The 20,168-nt window shown below is 46.1% G+C and overlaps 1 protein-coding gene across 6 annotated transcripts in view; it reads right to left on the reverse strand.

Moving 5' to 3' along the window:
* The window catches only part of LOC134936464 (cytokine receptor common subunit beta-like), a 172,844-nt gene that overhangs the window by 54,117 nt on the left and 98,559 nt on the right, over positions 1-20,168 (reverse strand). For all 6 annotated transcript variants that reach the window (XM_063931501.1, XM_063931502.1, XM_063931503.1 and 3 more), the window contains 2 exons: positions 6,454-6,566; positions 420-543 (listed from right to left, as the gene is read on the reverse strand). In XM_063931501.1, the coding sequence (XP_063787571.1) occupies positions 420-543; positions 6,454-6,520 (191 nt within the window). In that variant the 5' untranslated portion in view covers positions 6,521-6,566. The remainder of the gene's footprint in view (positions 1-419; positions 544-6,453; positions 6,567-20,168) is intronic.

The following is a 20,168-nucleotide window of genomic DNA, read 5'->3' on the forward strand; positions in this document are numbered from 1 at the left end:
ACTAGAGGGTTGGATTTGAGAACTACTGGCTAGACTGTATGATCTCACCCTTTCTGAGTATTGTATCTACAGATCTTTGGATTGGCTGGATAAGACATTAAAAGGTTTTTATGGAGCTTCAAATTACATTTTGTGACATCATGCAAAATTGAATGTACTGCAGGGCCATATTTTCTATGTTCTTTAATAGTCCTGTTTTGCAGAGCCAGCGCTACCCAAAGATGAACCTGAACCTGGATATTTGCCTGGACAATGGTTAGGGGGTCATTGCAGGGTGTACTAACATAGAGCACCATCCTCTGACAAGAAGAAGCAAAAGATCATAAGAAGGAACAACGAGAGGTCATACGCATTGACTTACCTTCCATTCAATAATGCCAGACTCAAGTAACAACAAGAGGTCATATGTATTGACTTACCTTCCATTCAATAATGAAAGATTCATGTTCACAAACTGGGTGGCATTTCGGCTTTCTGACCATGCGCAGACATGGTGTTTTTTGTATTGGTAGTAACAGCTCAGACTGTCCTGTATCTTAGAACCTAAGAGAAAAATACAGAATATGACAATCATGCTGCTATAGTACTAAGATGCATTTGTGCAACAGTGAGGCCAGGAAATTGGTTTTATAGAGCAGAGTTGTTGATTTCAATGCTCAGTATTAAGGAGTCTATTTACTAAGCCTTAGATGGAGATAAAGTGGACAGAGGTAAAGTACCAGCCAATCAGCTCCTAAATGCCATATCACAGGCTGTGTTTGAAAAAATTACAGGAGCTGACTGTCTGGTACTTTATCCCCAACCACTTTATCTCCATCCAAGGCTTGGTAATTAGGCCCCTAAGTGTCTTTCAAAAGATTATGAGGTTGCTGATGTTCCCCACAGCATTCACCCAGGTTACCAGTGCTAGTTTGACAGGTATGAAGCGTTTCAACAGCTTGCTACACTCAGGCAGAGGAAACACATAAACATCAGATTCTGACATACAGTACACAGTACACAGAAGGTACCAATCTGCCACAAGCCATTTTTAAGATGTCCTTAAAACGTGCACTGTACTTGATATTGGAGGAAGGCAGTTGAAAACTATGGCCCTAGAATGACCAAAGAAAATATCTTCTATGAAACAGCCTATATCTGATGCATCTTTAAAAATTGTTGATCTTAAATAGTTTTCTAGTCATAAGACTGAATAAAACCACGCTGATTAATTTATTACAGCCTTGTCACTGGGGGTGTATAATCACTTGCCTGGCATGATTACAGCAGATGCAACCAGTGTCGGACTGGGGCATAAAGGGCCCACAGGGGGGATGCTGTTGTAGGGGCCCATTCTTAAGGGTGTGGCCAGGCTCCACTGGGGCGTGGCCAGCCAACACAGAGGTTTGGCTAACCATTACAGAGTACATAATAAACCATATTCTTGTGAAGTATAATGTAACATAAGTATAATGTATAAGTATAATATATAATTCAAGTGCACTAGGATAGAGTCTGGAACCTGATCCCTAGAGAAGGAGGAGGGCACACCGGCATTGGGGCCCACTGGTGGTTTCCCCTGTTCCCCTGTGGGCCAGGCCGACCCTGGATGCAACCACACCAGGCTGGGTTTCCCTGACATGGTCGCATCTGATGTGATCAGTCAGAAAACTCACTGTGCAGGTGCAAGAAGAGAATATTCCTGCAGCTGCCATTCTCCAAAGGGATCTCACTGTCCCTCTGCTTCCCAGTTCCCTTCCTTCGGTTCCTGCCATGCTGCCGATCACTGCTGATCGGGCAGCCCAGCAGCACCCCCCACTCTGTGGTTGCAGACATTAGCAGCTACTGGGGAATGTTAAAATGCAGCCCCTTACCTTCCCTCTGGACCTTTGGAGACTACAGGAAGCAGCTGGCACCAAAAAATGCAAAGTAGCAATGGTCGTGATGTTCCATCCATTGATGGTCTCGATGTTCTGCCAATGTTTGTACCGATGTTTTCGAAAAAAAATGCTTTTTATTCTTTTTAAATTGTTGTTTGTTTGTTTGTTTTTAAAATAAAATCATATTGGATATATTTTAAATAGGTATTCGTAACTTAATTCAATCCTAAAAAAAAAAGTAAATTTCTGAGCGTTTTTTTGTAAAAAAATATTATCCAGATAAGTGGCTAAGAGAATAGGGTGCAGTCTTCGTGCAGGCCCCACCTTTTCTCATTTGTGCATGCCATGAAAATGGTGCCAGTGCTATTGCCCTGGAAATGTATTTACTGTGCATGCACAGATCTCTGGGAAAATGTTTCAGGCACAATTCTATTGATATTGGCACCCACTCGTGAAGAGGTAAATCTAGTCTATTGGTGCAGGGTGTGCAGTGTGGACCCCTTTGACCTGGAGGCAGTGCCATAACTAGACAGTTTAGCGCTGTGTGCAAGAGAGAGCATCAGCGCCCCCGCCCCCCTCTATGTAAAAAAGGGGCAGTGCGCACCTAAGGCGCGTGCAAAAAATATAGGGGCATGGCTTCATCGGGAAGGGGTGTGGCAACAAAATAATACCAATTCACATTACATATTATAGTAGTCTCCATTATTCAAATTACGCCGCACAGAAGCGCCACTACACCAGGTACAGCCCCTCTTACACATTACGGTGGACAGATTCCCCTTTTTACACATTACGGCAGACAGAGTCCCTTTTTAAACATCACGGCAGACAGTGTCCCCTTATTACACATTATGGCAGCCAGTCCCCCTTTTACACATTACGGCAGACAGGTTCCCCTTTTTACACATCACGGCAGACAGCATCTCCTTTTTACACATTACGGCAGACAGCATCCACTTTTTACACATTACGGTAGACAGCATCCCCTTTTTACACATTACGGCAGACTGCGTCCCCCTTTTTACACATTACGGCAGATAGTCCGCCTTTTTACACATTTCGGCAGACAGGGTCCCCTTTTTACACATTACGGCAGCCAGTCCCCCTTTTTACACATTACGGAAGATAGTCCCCCTTTTTACACATTACGGCAGACAGCGTCCCCTTTTTACACATTACGGCAGACTGCGTCCCCCTTTTTACACATTACGGCAGATAGTCCCCTTTTTACACATTACGGCAGCCAGTCCCCCTTTTTACACATTACGGCAGATAGTCCCCCTTTTTACACATTACGGCAGACAGCACCCCCTTTTTACACATTACGGCAGATAGTCCCCCTTTTTACACATTACGGCAGACAGCGTCCCCCTTTTTACACATTATGGCAGACAGCATCCCCTTTTTACTCATTAAGGCAGACAGCGCCCCCTTTTTACACATTACAGCAGACAGCGTCCCCCTTTTTACACATTAAGGCAGACAGCGTCCCCTTTTTTACACATTGCGACAGACAGCATCCCCCTTTTTACACATTACAGCAGACTGCATCCCTTTTTTTACACATTACAGCAGACAGCGTCCTCTTTTTACACATTACGGCAGACAGTGGCCCCTTTTTACACATTGAGGCAGACAGCACCCCCTTTTTTAAACATTACGGCAGACAGCGTCCCCTTTTTTACACATTACGGCAGAAATCAGGATTGTCTCTCTAAACGTGGGATAGTTGGGAAATATTTACAGTGAGTACAGGCTTCATTATCATTTTTTTTTGTAAATGAGCGAGAGTAGATTAAATATGATACTGAGAGGGACAGGAAGCAAGGAGAGCGATTGGCAGAGGTGGAACTGAGAGTGGAACTAAGAGTAAAGAAAATGAGGTGGCCAGAACAGAGTTCTGGATAGACTGATGGGAGAAGATCCGGAGATCGTCAGGCCAGTGGGGAGTAGATTATAATAAAAGATACGATATAGATACAAAATTTGCTCCTTTACCACTATACAGGGGATGTAGCTATGTGACCAGCGGTCACTATACCGATGCCGAGATCCCGAATAATTGAAAGCCCGACAGTCGGTATGCCGACTAACAGGGACTATTCCCACTCGTGGGTGTCTTGTTCGCGCTCACCCCCCAGCCGGCAATCTAGCCCTCAGGATTCCGGCGTTGGTATGGTGACCAGCGGGATCACTAATGCTGGTCACCCATACCCAACCCTTATACAGTTACATGGTAACATGCCTAATAAATCTTTCTAAGCACAATGGGCTGCAGGTGCCAGATACAGACCCAAGTTGTGCGCAGTGTGCCAGCATATTTACCTTGCTTACTTGTGGTTCTAAATGATGCCTATAACATTTTAATGATCTGCCTATTTGCCAAGGTATAGCATTGAGCATTAACACTTTATACTCATTAAGTGCATCAACAAAGGTGATCTGTGCAACTATTGTGACATTGCTTGCTGCGGCCACAAGTGGTAATGCTTATGGTGACAAAATTAAAAAGTTCACCTTAAAGTTCTGCCTAGTATAAGTTTTGCACATTTCCCTTACATAGGTGGTCATTCCGAGTTGATCACAGCCAGCAACTTTTTGCTGCTGTTGCGATCAACTAGTCCTCCGTTCTGCTGGACACACCTGTGTTTTCTTCTCCACTCCCCGAAAACGGTCTCCAACGGTCCGGATCCGCCCAGGTACGCCTTCTTTCTGTCACTCTTCATAGGATGCAACGTGACCCGGCGACCCCTGTCACCGGGCAACATCACGCACACGCAGTGCGGCCGCTGCGCATGCGCATTCTGGACCCGTTCGTACTGCAGCGATAAACCGCTGCGTGCGAACGGGTCGGATTGACCCCCATAATGACAATCTTTTTGCACTAAAACAATTTTTCAAGCCTAATTTATTTAGTTATATAACCATAAGGGGGACAGTCAAACTGTCTTTATTTTAATTTTCATGTTTGTATATTTGATTTGATCGTTTTTATTGCATGCTAGCTTGTTTATTGTATTGTTATAGATTATACTGTAATCATATTTGATCTTTAAAGCACTTTATCTTATTAAAATTGGTTGCATGTGAGCTTGTGATCCATTTCCCCAAGCCCTTATGAGTAGACATAAGAGGGAATTCAATTGATCACAGTATATTTTACCAAAATGAAAAAGGCTTTATCGCGATTTATTGCCCAATGTTTTTATCAGGAAATTCAATCAATGGGGTTGATTCAGACCTGATCGCACGCTAGCTTTTTTCGCTGCGCTGCGATAAGGTCAGAACTGCGCATGCATATGCACCACAATGCGCAGGCGCGTCGCTCGGATACAAAGCGGATCGTTGCTGTGCGATGGGTTTTACGAAGAATCCATTCGCACAGCCAATCGCAAGGAGAAAGAAGGCATTTGTGGGTGTCAACTGACCGTTTTCTGGCAGTGGTTGGAAAAACGCAGGCGTGTCCAAGCGTTTGCAGGGCGGGTGTTTGACGTCAATTCCGGTTCCAGACAGGCTGAAGTGATCGCAGCGGCTGAGTAAGTCCTGGGCTACTCAGAAACTGCAAAAAATATTTTTGTACCGCTCGGCTGCACATGCGTTCGCACACTTGCACAGCTTATATACACTCCCCTGTAGGCGGCGACTATCCGATCGCAGCGCTGCAAAAAACTGCTAGGGAGCGATCAGGTCTGAGTTAGGCCCAATGCTCTTTTTTTTGCTGTGAAATTTACCCATTATTGTGTGAAAAACACAGGATCCAGGATAAGTTCCCGGATCCCTGTGTTTCGCAATCACAACCATGAAATAAACACCCTCTGAGCAGGTGAAACAAAGTCCCTCATAGTGCCAGCTATTGGGAATAATTGAGTTACCCCTGGGGATCAATTAGCTGTGGTAATTTACCGCAGCTAATTAAATTCCCTTCATAAACTTATATAATAAGCATCAAAGTCCATTATACTTAATGGCTTGTCTAACTAATTCACCACACAATGGGGGTCATTGTGACCCGTTCGCACGCTGCGGTTCATTGCAGTGGTGTGAACGGGTCGGTTCTGCGCATGTGTGGCGGACGCAATGTGCAGGCGCATCATTGCTCAGTGACGGCAGTCGCTGGGTAACGACGCCGGGAATGAAGAAAGCGGTCGCAGCACGGATCGCAAGAAGATTGACAGGCGGGAGGCGGATCGGGGTGTCTACTCACCGTTTTCCAGGCATGGAGATCCGAATGCAGGCGTATCAAGGCGTTTGGAGTGCGGATGTCTGACGTCAATTCCGGGACCTTCATCGCTGGATTCATCGCACAGGGTAAGTAACTGCAGGGCTAGTCTTCTTTTACACAAAACTTTTTTAGCATAGCAGGGCTGCACAAGCGAACGCAGCCTTGCTATGCAGAAATACACTCCCCCATAGGAGGCGTCTAGTTGATCGCATGAGCAGCAAAAAGTTGCTACGTGCGATCAACTCGGAATGACCCCCATGGGCTTAACACATCATATAAAAAGAAGTCTCTATAAAGTTGCCAGACAACAGCAAAAATTGTGATACACTTTCAAGACTTTAAAACATTTTTAAAATAATAAAATATTCAAACCTTGATTGCTTGAAATACTAGTCAGGAAACAGAAGATTACACAGCACAGGATGTAGTTATTCTTCATCTTGGCAGAAAGGTTTAAGCTTCACTTTCAATTTCACGCCTGAGAGCTGTAATACACAGAAATAAATAAATGACTTCCTTCTGAACCAAATGTATTAGATTTTATGTTTTAAAAATGACGCAACTTTCAGGACCTCTCTTACAACCTCATACTCCTGGTATAAAACATTCTGCTCCTGAACTTGCTACTTTACTGTTACAAGTGCTGAATTAATAAATTAAGGAGAAGGGTAATTTGGGTGTAGTACTGCTGACCGGCGGTCAGGAGACCGCCGGTCAGCTTACCGACGTCGGGATCCCGGCAGCATACCGACGCCGGGATCCCGGCGGGGAGGGGCGAGTGCAGCTGGCTTGGTGGCGACCTGCGGTCGCCACAGGTTCCATTCCCACTCTATGGGTGTCGTAGACACCCACGAGTGGAAATAGTCCCTGTTGGTCGGCATGCCGACCATCGGGATAGTGACCCGTCGGGCTGGTGGAGGAGGTCATGTGACTGTCGGTCAGCTGACCGGCGGTCACATGAATACCACCCGGGTAATTTAGGTCTGTTCCACCCTCTCCTGCTGCCAGTGTACTCCTGACCCACTCTCTGGTTGCTAGTTACTCTCTGCTATAGCTAGAGGCAGATCCAATTGTTCTTTGCAGCGCAGCGATCAGGTCAGAACTGCGCATGCGTTGGCGACGCAGTGCACCGGCGCATGGCTGACAGCCGACTGCTGTCGTTGCCTAGCAATCACCTCTGCCTGATTGACAGGGAGAGGCAGTGGCTGGGCGGGAGGGGGCGGCACGGCTGTGTTTGGCCGCCGTTTTGTTGTCTGTACCGTGACATCGCACGCAGCCGCTGCGAGCCAGGCAGCAACGAGTAGCTCCCGGCCAGCACACAAAAGCTACACTGGCCGGGAGCTACTCCTGAAGTACAAAAGCATCGCCGCTGTGTGATGCTTTTGTACTTCAGTGACGGGGTAGGGACTGACATGTGGGACGGGCTAGCCCTGTGCTGGGCGTCCCCCCGCATGTCTGTGTTCCTGGTCATAGCTGTGCTAAATTTAGCACAGCTACGATAAAGTCAGAATCACCCCCTCAGTGCAGTGATGGCAGGACAGAGCTAAGTAGACATATATCACACTATATTCAGCATTGATATTTATATACACTCAAGTTTGGATCTTTACTGTATATAGATTTTTATTATTATTATTTTTTATTATTATTATTATTATTATTATTATTACTTCTACTACTACACTGAAATATGAAACATTTTTATACATTGAAAGCATCATGGTACAATAAACTGAAGTACAATGACATAATGCAGAAGTTAAAACTTGCCTTGACCAAATGAGCTTACAATCTAAGAGTTGTGACGAACAGTTAAAACAGATGGTAGTGGAATAACATACTGTATGCAACTGTTGGTTGGGCAAGGTGTATATGGCTACTAGTCAGTCATTGTCCACTGGCATTTACGTGTAGCTAATGGTGGTGTGGTATGGTAGGAATCAAAATCCACTTTCCTGCTGCAGCACTACTGGTCCCAGTAAATCAGCTTCCATTTCCAGCCCCTGCCTAGCCAATCCCAGCCCAGTACCCTGCATAGTCAGTCCCAGCGCTTTCTTAAACTTAACATGTCCAAGACTGATCATCGTCCCACCCTCCTGTACAACCCAACCTCACCTCCCACAAGTTCATTATCTATTGCACTACTATTGCACTACTATCTGTATTCCTTGACACCTCCGTCTCCTTCAAACCACACATTCAGCACCTCTCACAAACCCACCATTTTCATCTCAAAAATATTTCCAGGATCAGACCCTTTCTCATCCAGGATACCACTATGACCCTTATCCACTCACTGGTCATCTCCTGACTGGACTACTGTAATCTATTCCTTCCTATCTGACAAATACCTTTCTACACTCCAATCTATCCTCAATGCTGCAAGCCGGCTCATCTTCCTCACCAAACACACTACATCTACCTCCCCTCTGTTACAAGCCATTCACTGTCTCCCCTTCCCTTTCAGAATCCAATTCAAGCTTCTGTCACTCACTTACAAAGTCCTCACCCATTCCTCTTCCATTTACATCTTTGACATTATGTCCCATTACACGCCAACTCGTACACTTTGCTCTGCTAATGCACGCCGCCTCTCCTGCCTACTGATTACTTCCTCCCACTCCTACGTACAAGATGTTTCATGTGCTGCTCCCTTTCTCTGGAATTCTCTAACTCTCCCTATCAGACTCTCACGAGCAGGGTCCTCTTGCCTCATGTGTTTTTTCTTCTCATACTATAATCTGCTCTATACTCCCTTCAACAGCACCAAATCCCTCAATTTTCCCTCCCTGCACCATATATCAGTGCCGTCTGGCGACGCAGATATGTTTATGTACCCTGTACTTTTACCACATTATCAGGGCATACCTCCCAACTTTACGGATTGGTGGTCAGGACGCTCATGCGGCTACGCTGCATGCAACTCGATAAAGGGGCGTCGCCTTGGGTGAAGTGGGAGTGTACTAGCGGCACTAACCTATGGTGCAGCATTATGGGGGCTTGCCCAGCGCTCCCAAAACAACTGGGCAGCCCCCTGCTCACCTCTCACCACTGAATAGATGTGTGCACGTGCAAAGCAGTGAGTGATCAAAGCCTCCCTAACTGACCCCTCCCGCTTGCGTGACACTGCTGCTCGTGGGAGGGACAGCGGGACACTGTCCGAATAGTGGGACTGTCCTGCTGGATTTGGGACAGTTGGGAGGTATGTCAGGGCTCGAAGCATGTCTATTGCAGCGTGCCTCACTGCCGGGATTCTGACTGATGGGAACAGGGCCAGTGCTAGGGTGTTTGGCGCCCCCCTGCAAACTAGAAATTTACGCCCTCCCATACTTTATAAAGGAACAGCGCGCATCAAAGAAGGGATGTGGTCTCACAAGGAAGAGGCACGGCAACATAATAATACCCCAATTTAAAACGCCCCCAGTAGTGGCGCTGCTTACACATAACACCGCAGTAGTATTGCCGCTTACACATAACGACCCCAGTAGTAGCACCGTTTACACATAACACCCCAGTAGTAGCGCCGTCTACACATAACACCCCAGTAGTAGCGCCACTTACACGTAATGCCCCAGTAGTAGCACCGCTTACACATAACGCTCCAGTAGTATCGCCACTTACACGTAACGCCCCAGTAGTACAATTTATTCACATCCCCCCCCACACAGATACATAAATACACTACACACACACACACACACACACACACACAGACTTTCTCACTCACTCTCCCTTTACATACTTATCACAGTCTGGCTGGCAGGATCTGGAGCAGCACTTCCTCCTCGGTAGCACTGCAGTCTGCTGGTCCCGTGTAGCCCCGCCCCCTCTGCCCATGTAGCTCTGCTCCTCCGCCCATGTAGGCAGTATCACTGGACATAAACCGCAGCCCCACTGGACATATACAGCAGCACAGGGACACCACTACTGGACTGATGCAGGATAACACAGCACCACTGCAATGGACTGGACTTATACAACAGCACTGGACATATGGCAGCAGAGGACACCGCCACTGTGACTGGACTGATGCAGCACAAGACACCACCACTGGACTGATGCAGCACAACACAGCACCACTGGACTGGACTTATACAGCAGTACTGGACATATGGCAGCAGAGGGCACCACCACTGTGACTGGACTGATGCAGCACAAGACACCACCACTGGACTGATGCAGCACAACACAGCACCACTGGACTGGACTTATACAGCAGCACTGGACATATGGCAGCAGAGGACACCACCACTGTGACTGGACTGATGCAGCATAAGACACTACACTGTACTGATGCAGCACAACACAGCACCACTGGACTGGACTTATACAGCAGCACTGGACATATGGCAGCAGAGGACACATCACTGTGACTGGACTGATCCGACAGCGGGATTATGACGTTTTGTCTCATTCTGGTTTCCAAGCAGGCGGGAAAACCCGAGCCTGACTCGGATTCGGGCTTGGGTAGTGAAGTCCGGTAAGGTTTGGTTCTCAGGGAACCGAACCCGCTCATCTCTAGTTTTAACAAATTTTGCTTTTGCATGGGAAAGCCTATTTAACAAGTATCGCAGTGCTAATAGCAAACCTCCCAACTGTCCCGATTTTGGTGGGACAGTCCCATTTTAGCAGAGCACATGAATAGATGTAAAGCGCATGTACATAGCGTCTATTCACAGTGAGAGAGGGTCTGGGGGCATGGCTAGCAGCTCACAAAGCACTGGTCATGCCACCACATTGGCGAAAACTGGGCATGGTCTGCAATTACGGCACTTCCTGTGAGGCTACATCCCTAGCAGTGAGGCCATTGGATCCATCTTAGAAGGGCAGTGCAATAGAAGCTTATAGGCTTGTATAGGGCAACACCATTTGAACATGGCTTTGCCCACTGCATCCAAGCCCCAGAATCTGTCACATTCTGGGGCTTGGTGCATATGAGGTTAGCGGCCAAACTTCTGGAAATTGCTTTTTGGCGGTTAGCCTTGCTGCTCTAGCTCTTGGTGTAAAGTGCTAAAGGGAAAATGTAGGCAAAAACCCATTTTCAGGCTTTGGCCACACTGCCCATATGCAGGGTGTCCCTAAATTCTAGATACAGAGTTATTGCATCGACTTAATGTGAATCTTGCAAAGCGCATCAACCTTTGCATCACAAGTTATGGAAATCATATTGAATATGTTATTTGTTAATATTCCAATTAAATAAAATGTTGTTGAAAATTTTATTCATTTCATATCTTGAAAATATGCATTATTACCTATGCATTATTGCCTCTGTGTACAGAGTTTAGGGACACCCTGTTAACTAAGTCCTGGATGCCGGGGCTTCTGTACGGAGGGTGACGCCAGCATTTACTGCCGTTACCCTTTAGAATGCGGTGGGCTTCTTTCCGCATTCATCATGAGAGGGTTGGATCCCTACCAGCACCCCCCGGAAGTCTCGGTATTTCAAAGGGCAGCTCTTATTGGGAGAACTGTCCTTTGCGACACTAATCATATATGTAAGCAAATAGAATGCAATTAGTATCAATGCAATGTGTGGCGGAATGTACGGCAAATGGATAGATCATCCGAACTAAGGATGCTACAGGCCTTGGATACTCTGAGCGTCTCTGCAATAGTGCTTTTGGCTGCAGGGTGCATGGCATTGGGCAGCAATGGTGACACCCCCAGGGCCCTTTGCAATTCTTGCACACCTCTAGGTAGTTATGACCCTGCTCCCAGACATTCTGGGAGAGAAGGCAAAAATTAGGCAGAGGCGTTTGCAGATATGAGATGCCGTCGCATCTCACAGTGTGCACATGCGCAGTGTGGCATCTGCGGACATTTCAAAAGGCCCCAGCATGCGAACGCAATATTACCTGCGTTCCATGCTGAATCGGGCCTAATGTCGGAAAAATGGAGACAGTTGGGAGGTATTACTATATGACTTAGGATTTTCCACTAACATACCTCCCAACTGTCACAGAGCGCTGGCCATGCCCCCATAGTGATGGGGAATGGGGGCGTGGCTCACAATCGGACCTTTACTGTGAGGCCACGCCCCTTTTCTGATACCACGCTCCTTTTCCATGGCGGGCGTGGCTACACCACACTGGAGTACCTTTTTCAGCCTCCTAAAAGTTGTGAGGTATGCACTAATAATGTCAAACTGAATAATCTCCATTCTATTGTTAGGGTATGCGTATATGCTTGTATATGGAAATACTAATGATATTTTTACAATATTAACAACTGGAGTGATTTTCCTTAAAAAAAATTAGGGTTTGCTATTCATTTGAGAACTGACACAACATATATCTATATCCAGGCTGGAGACAGAGCCAGTGGTAGGATGCAAAGGAAAATCAGCACTAACAACCATTGACTCATTTGGATGTGAGGGTTGATAGCCATGCCTGCTCTGGTGGTGTGGTGTATAAACTCAACTCTAGAAATCCTGTGTTTGATCCTGTCCTTCTATCATACATGGCACCACTGGCACTCCAAGGAGCCCCGACCCATCTCAATGCTAGAGATGTGCGGCGGGCACTTTTTGTGTTTTGGTTTTGGTGCTGGTTCCATGCTCGTGTTTTGGATCTGGATTGGTTTTGCCAAAACCAGCCTTTCATGTTTGGTTTTGCATACCTCCCAACATGACCGTCTCCAGGAGGGATGCAATGTTCTGTTTCTGGACTTTTTTCTTAATTTGTGATTGCCGGCACCTGTTTTGAACAGGTTAATGGATAAGAAAGGTGTTTCACTACAGGTGATGGCAATCATACATTAAGGTAGAAGTCCAGGAGCAGAGCACTCTGTCCCTCCTGGAGAGGGTCATGTTGGGAGGTATGGTTATGGTTTTGGATCTGAATGATTTTGGGGGAGGGGGAACATAAAAAATTTTTTTTACAAAAAAACATAAAAACAGCTAAAATCACATATTTGGGGGGGGGGGGTAATTTTGATCCTACGGTATTATTAACCTCAATAGCATTCATTTACACTCATTTCCAGTCTATTCAGAACACCTCACAATATTGTTTTTAGGTCAAAAAGTTGCACCGAAGTGGCTGTATGACTAAGCTAAGCGACACAAGTGTGTGGCATAAACCACTGGCCCATCTAGGAGTGGCACTCCAGTTGCAGACAGGATGGCAGATTTAAAAAATAGGCCCCAAACAGCACATGATGCAAAGAAGTAAAAGAGGTGCAATGAGGTAGCTGTATGACTAAGCTAAGTGACACAAATGTGTGGCACAAACAACATGGGACATGCTGGAATTTGCCCAGATGTAATACACACACAATATTAGTGGCAAAGGAGAGCGTACCCCTAAACCACACACACACACACACACACACCCACACGGCAAAGCCTGTAAAATTAATTTGGATAATAATAACCCTTTTATTTGGAGCTATTATAATAATATGCAGCACAGGCGAGCGTACCCCTACACCACACAGGGCAAACCCTGTAAAAATTATTTGGATAATAATATAAGTAATGTATATAACCCTTTTATTTGGAGTAAATAATATACAGCACAGGACACCACCACTGGACTTATTGCATCACAAGACACCACCACTGGACTGATGCAGAACAAGACAGCACCACTGGACTGGACTTATATGGCAGGACCCCATGACTTATATGGCAGTACCACTGGACATATACGGCACTATCACTGGACTGGATTTATACGCCAGTACCACTGGAATTATACGGCAGGATCACTGGACTTATACGCCTGTACCACTGGAATTATATGGCAGGATCACTGGACTTATACGCCAGTATCACTGGAATTATACAGCAGGATCACTGGAATTATATGACAGTACCACTGGACTTATATGGCAGTGCCACTGGACATATACGGCAGTATCACTGGACTGGACTTATACGCCAGTACCACTGGACTTATACGCCAGTACCACTGGAATTATATGGCAGGATCACTGGACTTATACGCCAGTACCACTGGAATTATATGGCAGGATCACTGGATTTATACGGCAGTATCACTGGAATTATACAGCAGGATCACTGGACTTATACGGCAGTATCACTGGATTTATACGGCAGTATCACTGGATTTATACACCAGTACCACTGGAATTATACGGCAGGATCACTGGACTTATACGCCAGTACCACTGGAATTATATGGCAGGATCACTGGATTTATACGGCAGTATCACTGGAATTATACAGCAGGATCACTGGACTTATACGGCAGTATCACTGGATTTATACGGCAGTATCACTGGATTTATACACCAGTACCACTGGAATTATATGGCAGGATCCCTGGATTTATACGCCAGTACCACTGGAAATATATGGCAGAATCAATGGACTTATACGCCAGTACCACTGGAATTATACGGCAGGATCACTGGAATTATACGGCAGTACCCCTGGATTTATATGGTAGAACCACTGGACATATACGGTAGTATCACTGGACTGGACTCATACGCCAGTACCACTGGAATTATTAGAGATGAGCGGGTTCGGTTTCTTTGAATCCGAACCCGCACGAACTTCACTTTTTTTTCCACGGGTCCGAGCGACTCGGATCTTCCCGCCTTGCTCGGTTAACCCGAGCGCGCCCGAACGTCATCATGACGCTGTCGGATTCTCGCGAGGCTCGGATTCTATCGCGAGACTCGGATTCTATATAAGGAGCCGCGCGTCGCCGCCATTTTCACTCGTGCATTGAGATTGATAGGGAGAGGACGTGTCTGGCGTCCTCTCCATTAGAATAGAGATAGATAGATTAGATAGAGAGAGATTGTGCAGAGTCGCAGACAGAGTTAGTTTACCACAGTCAGTGACCAGTGCAGTTGCTAGTTAACTTTTATTTAATATAATATATCCGTTCACTTCTCTCTGCTATATCCGTTCTCTGCCTGAAAAAAAAAACGATACACAGCACAGTCAGTCACACAGTGTGACTCAGTCTGTGTGCACTCAGCTCAGCCCAGTGTGCTGCACAGTCATCAATGTATAAATTAAAAGCTTATAATTAATTGTGGGGGAGACTGGGGAGCACTGCAGGTTGTTAGCAGGAGCCAGGAGTACAATTATATTAATTAACAGTGCACACTTTTGCTGCAGGAGTGGTGACCAGTGCCTGACCACCAGTATAGTATTGTTGTATACTACTAATATCTCTTTAAATATCAACCAGTCTATATTAGCAGCAGACACAGTACAGTGCGGTAGTTCACGGCTGTGGCTACCTCTGTGTCGGCACACGGCAGGCAGTCCGTCCGACCAGAATTGTATTATTTATTATTATATACCTACCACCTAACCGTGGTTTTTTTTTCATTCTTTATACCGTCATAGTGTCATCCTAATTGTTACGAGTATACTACTATCTCTTTATCAACCAGTGTACAGTGCGGTAGTTCACGGCTGTGGCTACCTCTGTGTCGGCACACGGCAGGCAGTCCGTCCGACCAGAATTGTATTATTTATTATTATATACCTACCACCTAACCGTGGTTTTTTTTTCATTCTTTATACCGTCATAGTGTCATCCTAATTGTTACGAGTATACTACTATCTCTTTATCAACCAGTGTACAGTGCGGTAGTTCACGGCTGTGGCTACCTCTGTGTCGGCACACGGCAGGCAGTCCGTCCGACCAGAATTGTATTATTTATTATTATATACCTACCACCTAACCGTGGTTTTTTTTTCATTCTTTATACCGTCATAGTGTCATCCTAATTGTTACGAGTATACTACTATCTCTTTATCAACCAGTGTACAGTGCGGTAGTTCACGGCTGTGGCTACCTCTGTGTCGGCACACGGCAGGCAGTCCGTCCGACCAGAATTGTATTATTTATTATTATATACCTACCACCTAACCGTGGTTTTTTTTTCATTCTTTATACCGTCATAGTGTCATCCTAATTGTTACGAGTATACTACTATCTCTTTATCAACCAGTGTACAGTGCGGTAGTTCACGGCTGTGGCTACCTCTGTGTCGGCACACGGCAGGCAGTCCGTCCGACCAGAATTGTATTATTTATTATTATATACCTACCACCTAACCGTGGTTTTTTTTTCATTCTTTATACCGTCATAGTGTCATCCTAATTGTTACGAGTATACTACTATCTCTTTATCAACCAGTGTACAGTGCGGTAGTTCACGGCTGTGGCTACCTCTGTGTCGGCAGTCGGCAGGCAGTCCGTCCATCCATAATTGTATTATTATTATAATATATACCACCTAACCGTGGTTTTTTTTTCATTCTTTATACCGTCATAGTGTCATACTAGTTGTTACGAGTATACTACTATCTCTTTATCAACCAGTGTACAGTGCGGTAGTTCACGGCTGTGGCTACCTCTGTGTCGGCAGTCGGCAGGCAGTCCGTCCATCCATAATTGTATTATTATTATAATATATACCACCTAACTGTGGTTTTTTTTGCATTCTTTATACCGTCGTCATAGTGTCATACTAGTTGTTACGAGTATACTACTATCTCTTTATCAACCAGTGTACAGTGCGGTAGTTCACGGCTGTGGCTACCTCTGTGTCGGCAGTCGGCAGGCAGTCCGTCCATCCATAATTGTATTATTATTATAATATATACCACCTAACCGTGGTTTTTTTTTCATTCTTTATACCGTCGTCATAGTGTCATACTAGTTGTTACGAGTATACTACTATCTCTTTATCAACCAGTGTACAGTGCGGTAGTTCACGGCTGTGGCTACCTCTGTGTCGGCAGTCGGCAGGCAGTCCGTCCATCCATAATTGTATTATTATTATAATATATACCACCTAACCGTGGTTTTTTTTTCATTCTTTATACCGTCGTCATAGTGTCATACTAGTTGTTACGAGTATACTACTATCTCTTTATCAACCAGTGTACAGTGCGGTAGTTCACGGCTGTGGCTACCTCTGTGTCGGCAGTCGGCAGGCAGTCCGTCCATCCATAATTGTATTATTATTATAATATATACCACCTAACCGTGGTTTTTTTTTCATTCTTTATACCGTCGTCATAGTGTCATACTAGTTGTTACGAGTATACTACTATCTCTTTATCAACCAGTGTACAGTGCGGTAGTTCACGGCTGTGGCTACCTCTGTGTCGGCAGTCGGCAGGCAGTCCGTCCATCCATAATTGTATTATTATTATAATATATACCACCTAACCGTGGTTTTTTTATACCACCTAACCGTGGCAGTCCGTCCATAATTGTATACTAGTATCCAATCCATCCATCTCCATTGTTTACCTGAGGTGCCTTTTAGTTCTGCCTATAAAATATGGAGAACAAAAAAGTTGAGGTTCCAAAATTAGGGAAAGATCAAGATCCACTTCCACCTCGTGCTGAAGCTGCTGCCACTAGTCATGGCCGAGACGATGAAATGCCAGCAACGTCGTCTGCCAAGGCCGATGCCCAATGTCATAGTACAGAGCATGTCAAATCCAAAACACCAAATATCAGAAAAAAAAGGACTCCAAAACCTAAAATAAAATTGTCGGAGGAGAAGCGTAAACTTGCCAATATGCCATTTACCACACGGAGTGGCAAGGAACGGCTGAGGCCCTGGCCTATGTTCATGGCTAGTGGTTCAGCTTCACATGAGGATGGAAGCACTCAGCCTCTCGCTAGAAAACTGAAAAGACTCAAGCTGGCAAAAGCACCGCAAAGAACTGTGCGTTCTTTGAAATCCCAAATCCACAAGGAGAGTCCAATTGTGTCGTTTGCGATGCCTGACCTTCCCAACACTGGACGTGAAGAGCATGCGCCTTCCACTATTTGCATGCCCCCTGCAAGTGCTGGAAGGAGCACCCGCAGTCCAGTTCCTGATAGTCAGATTGAAGATGTCAGTGTTGAAGTACACCAGGATGAGGAGGATATGGGTGTTGCTGGCGCTGGGGAGGAAATTGACCAGGAGGATTCTGATGGTGAGGTGGTTTGTTTAAGTCAGGCACCCGGGGAGACACCTGTTGTCCGTGGGAGGAATATGGCCGTTGACATGCCAGGTGAAAATACCAAAAAAATCAGCTCTTCGGTGTGGAGGTATTTCACCAGAAATGCGGACAACAGGTGTCAAGCCGTGTTTTCCCTTTGTCAAGCTGTAATAAGTAGGGGTAAGGACGTTAACCACCTCGGAACATCCTCCCTTATACGTCACCTGCAGCGCATTCATAATAAGTCAGTGACAAGTTCAAAAACTTTGGGTGACAGCGGAAGCAGTCCACTGACCAGTAAATCCCTTCCTCTTGTAACCAAGCTCACGCAAACCACCCCACCAACTCCCTCAGTGTCAATTTCCTCCTTCCCCAGGAATGCCAATAGTCCTGCAGGCCATGTCACTGGCAAGTCTGACGAGTCCTCTCCTGCCTGGGATTCCTCCGATGCATCCTTGCGTGTAACGCCTACTGCTGCTGGCGCTGCTGTTGTTGCCGCTGGGAGTCGATGGTCATCCCAGAGGGGAAGTCGTAAGCCCACTTGTACTACTTCCAGTAAGCAATTGACTGTTCAACAGTCCTTTGCGAGGAAGATGAAATATCACAGCAGTCATCCTACTGCAAAGCGGATAACTGAGTCCTTGACAACTATGTTGGTGTTAGACGTGCGTCCGGTATCCGCCGTTAGTTCACAGGGAACTAGACAATTTATTGAGGCAGTGTGCCCCCGTTACCAAATACCATCTAGGTTCCACTTCTCTAGGCAGGCGATACCGAGAATGTACACGGACGTCAGAAAAAGACTCACCAGTGTCCTAAAAAATGCAGTTGTACCCAATGTCCACTTAACCACGGACATGTGGACAAGTGGAGCAGGGCAGGGTCAGGACTATATGACTGTGACAGCCCACTGGGTAGATGTATGGACTCCCGCCGCAAGAACAGCAGCGGCGGCACCAGTAGCAGCATCTCGCAAACGCCAACTCTTTCCTAGGCAGGCTACGCTTTGTATCACCGCTTTCCAGAATACGCACACAGCTGAAAACCTCTTACGGCAACTGAGGAAGATCATCGCGGAATGGCTTACCCCAATTGGACTCTCCTGTGGATTTGTGGCATCGGACAACGCCAGCAATATTGTGTGTGCATTAAATATGGGCAAATTCCAGCACGTCCCATGTTTTGCACATACCTTGAATTTGGTGGTGCAGAATTTTTTAAAAAACGACAGGGGCGTGCAAGAGATGCTGTCGGTGGCCAGAAAAATTGCGGGACACTTTCGGCGTACAGGCACCACGTACAGAAGACTGGAGCACCACCAAAAACTACTGAACCTGCCCTGCCATCATCTGAAGCAAGAAGTGGTAACGAGGTGGAATTCAACCCTCTATATGCTTCAGAGGTTGGAGGAGCAGCAAAAGGCCATTCAAGCCTATACAATTGAGCACGATATAGGAGATGGAATGCACCTGTCTCAAGTGCAGTGGAGAATGATTTCAACGTTGTGCAAGGTTCTGATGCCCTTTGAACTTGCCACACGTGAAGTCAGTTCAGACACTGCCAGCCTGAGTCAGGTCATTCCCCTCATCAGGCTTTTGCAGAAGAAGCTGGAGGCATTGAAGAAGGAGCTAACACGGAGCGATTCCGCTAGGCATGTGGGACTTGTGGATGCAGCCCTTAATTCGCTTAACAAGGATTCACGGGTGGTCAATCTGTTGAAATCAGAGCACTACATTTTGGCCACCGTGCTCGATCCTAGATTTAAAGCCTACCTTGGATCTCTCTTTCCGGCAGACACAGGTCTGCTGGGGTTGAAAGACCTGCTGGTGACAAAATTGTCAAGTCAAGCGGAACGCGACCTGTCAACATCTCCTCCTTCACATTCTCCCGCAACTGGGGGTGCGAGGAAAAGGCTCAGAATTCCGAGCCCACCCGCTGGCGGTGATGCAGGGCAGTCTGGAGCGACTGCTGATGCTGACATCTGGTCCGGACTGAAGGACCTGACAACGATTACGGACATGTCGTCTACTGTCACTGCATATGATTCTCTCAACATTGATAGAATGGTGGAGGATTATATGAGTGACCGCATCCAAGTAGGCACGTCACACAGTCCGTACTTATACTGGCAGGAAAAAGAG

The sequence above is a fragment of the Pseudophryne corroboree genome, chromosome 6, assembly GCF_028390025.1.
Source record: "Pseudophryne corroboree isolate aPseCor3 chromosome 6, aPseCor3.hap2, whole genome shotgun sequence".
Classification (NCBI taxonomy): domain Eukaryota; kingdom Metazoa; phylum Chordata; class Amphibia; order Anura; family Myobatrachidae; genus Pseudophryne; species Pseudophryne corroboree.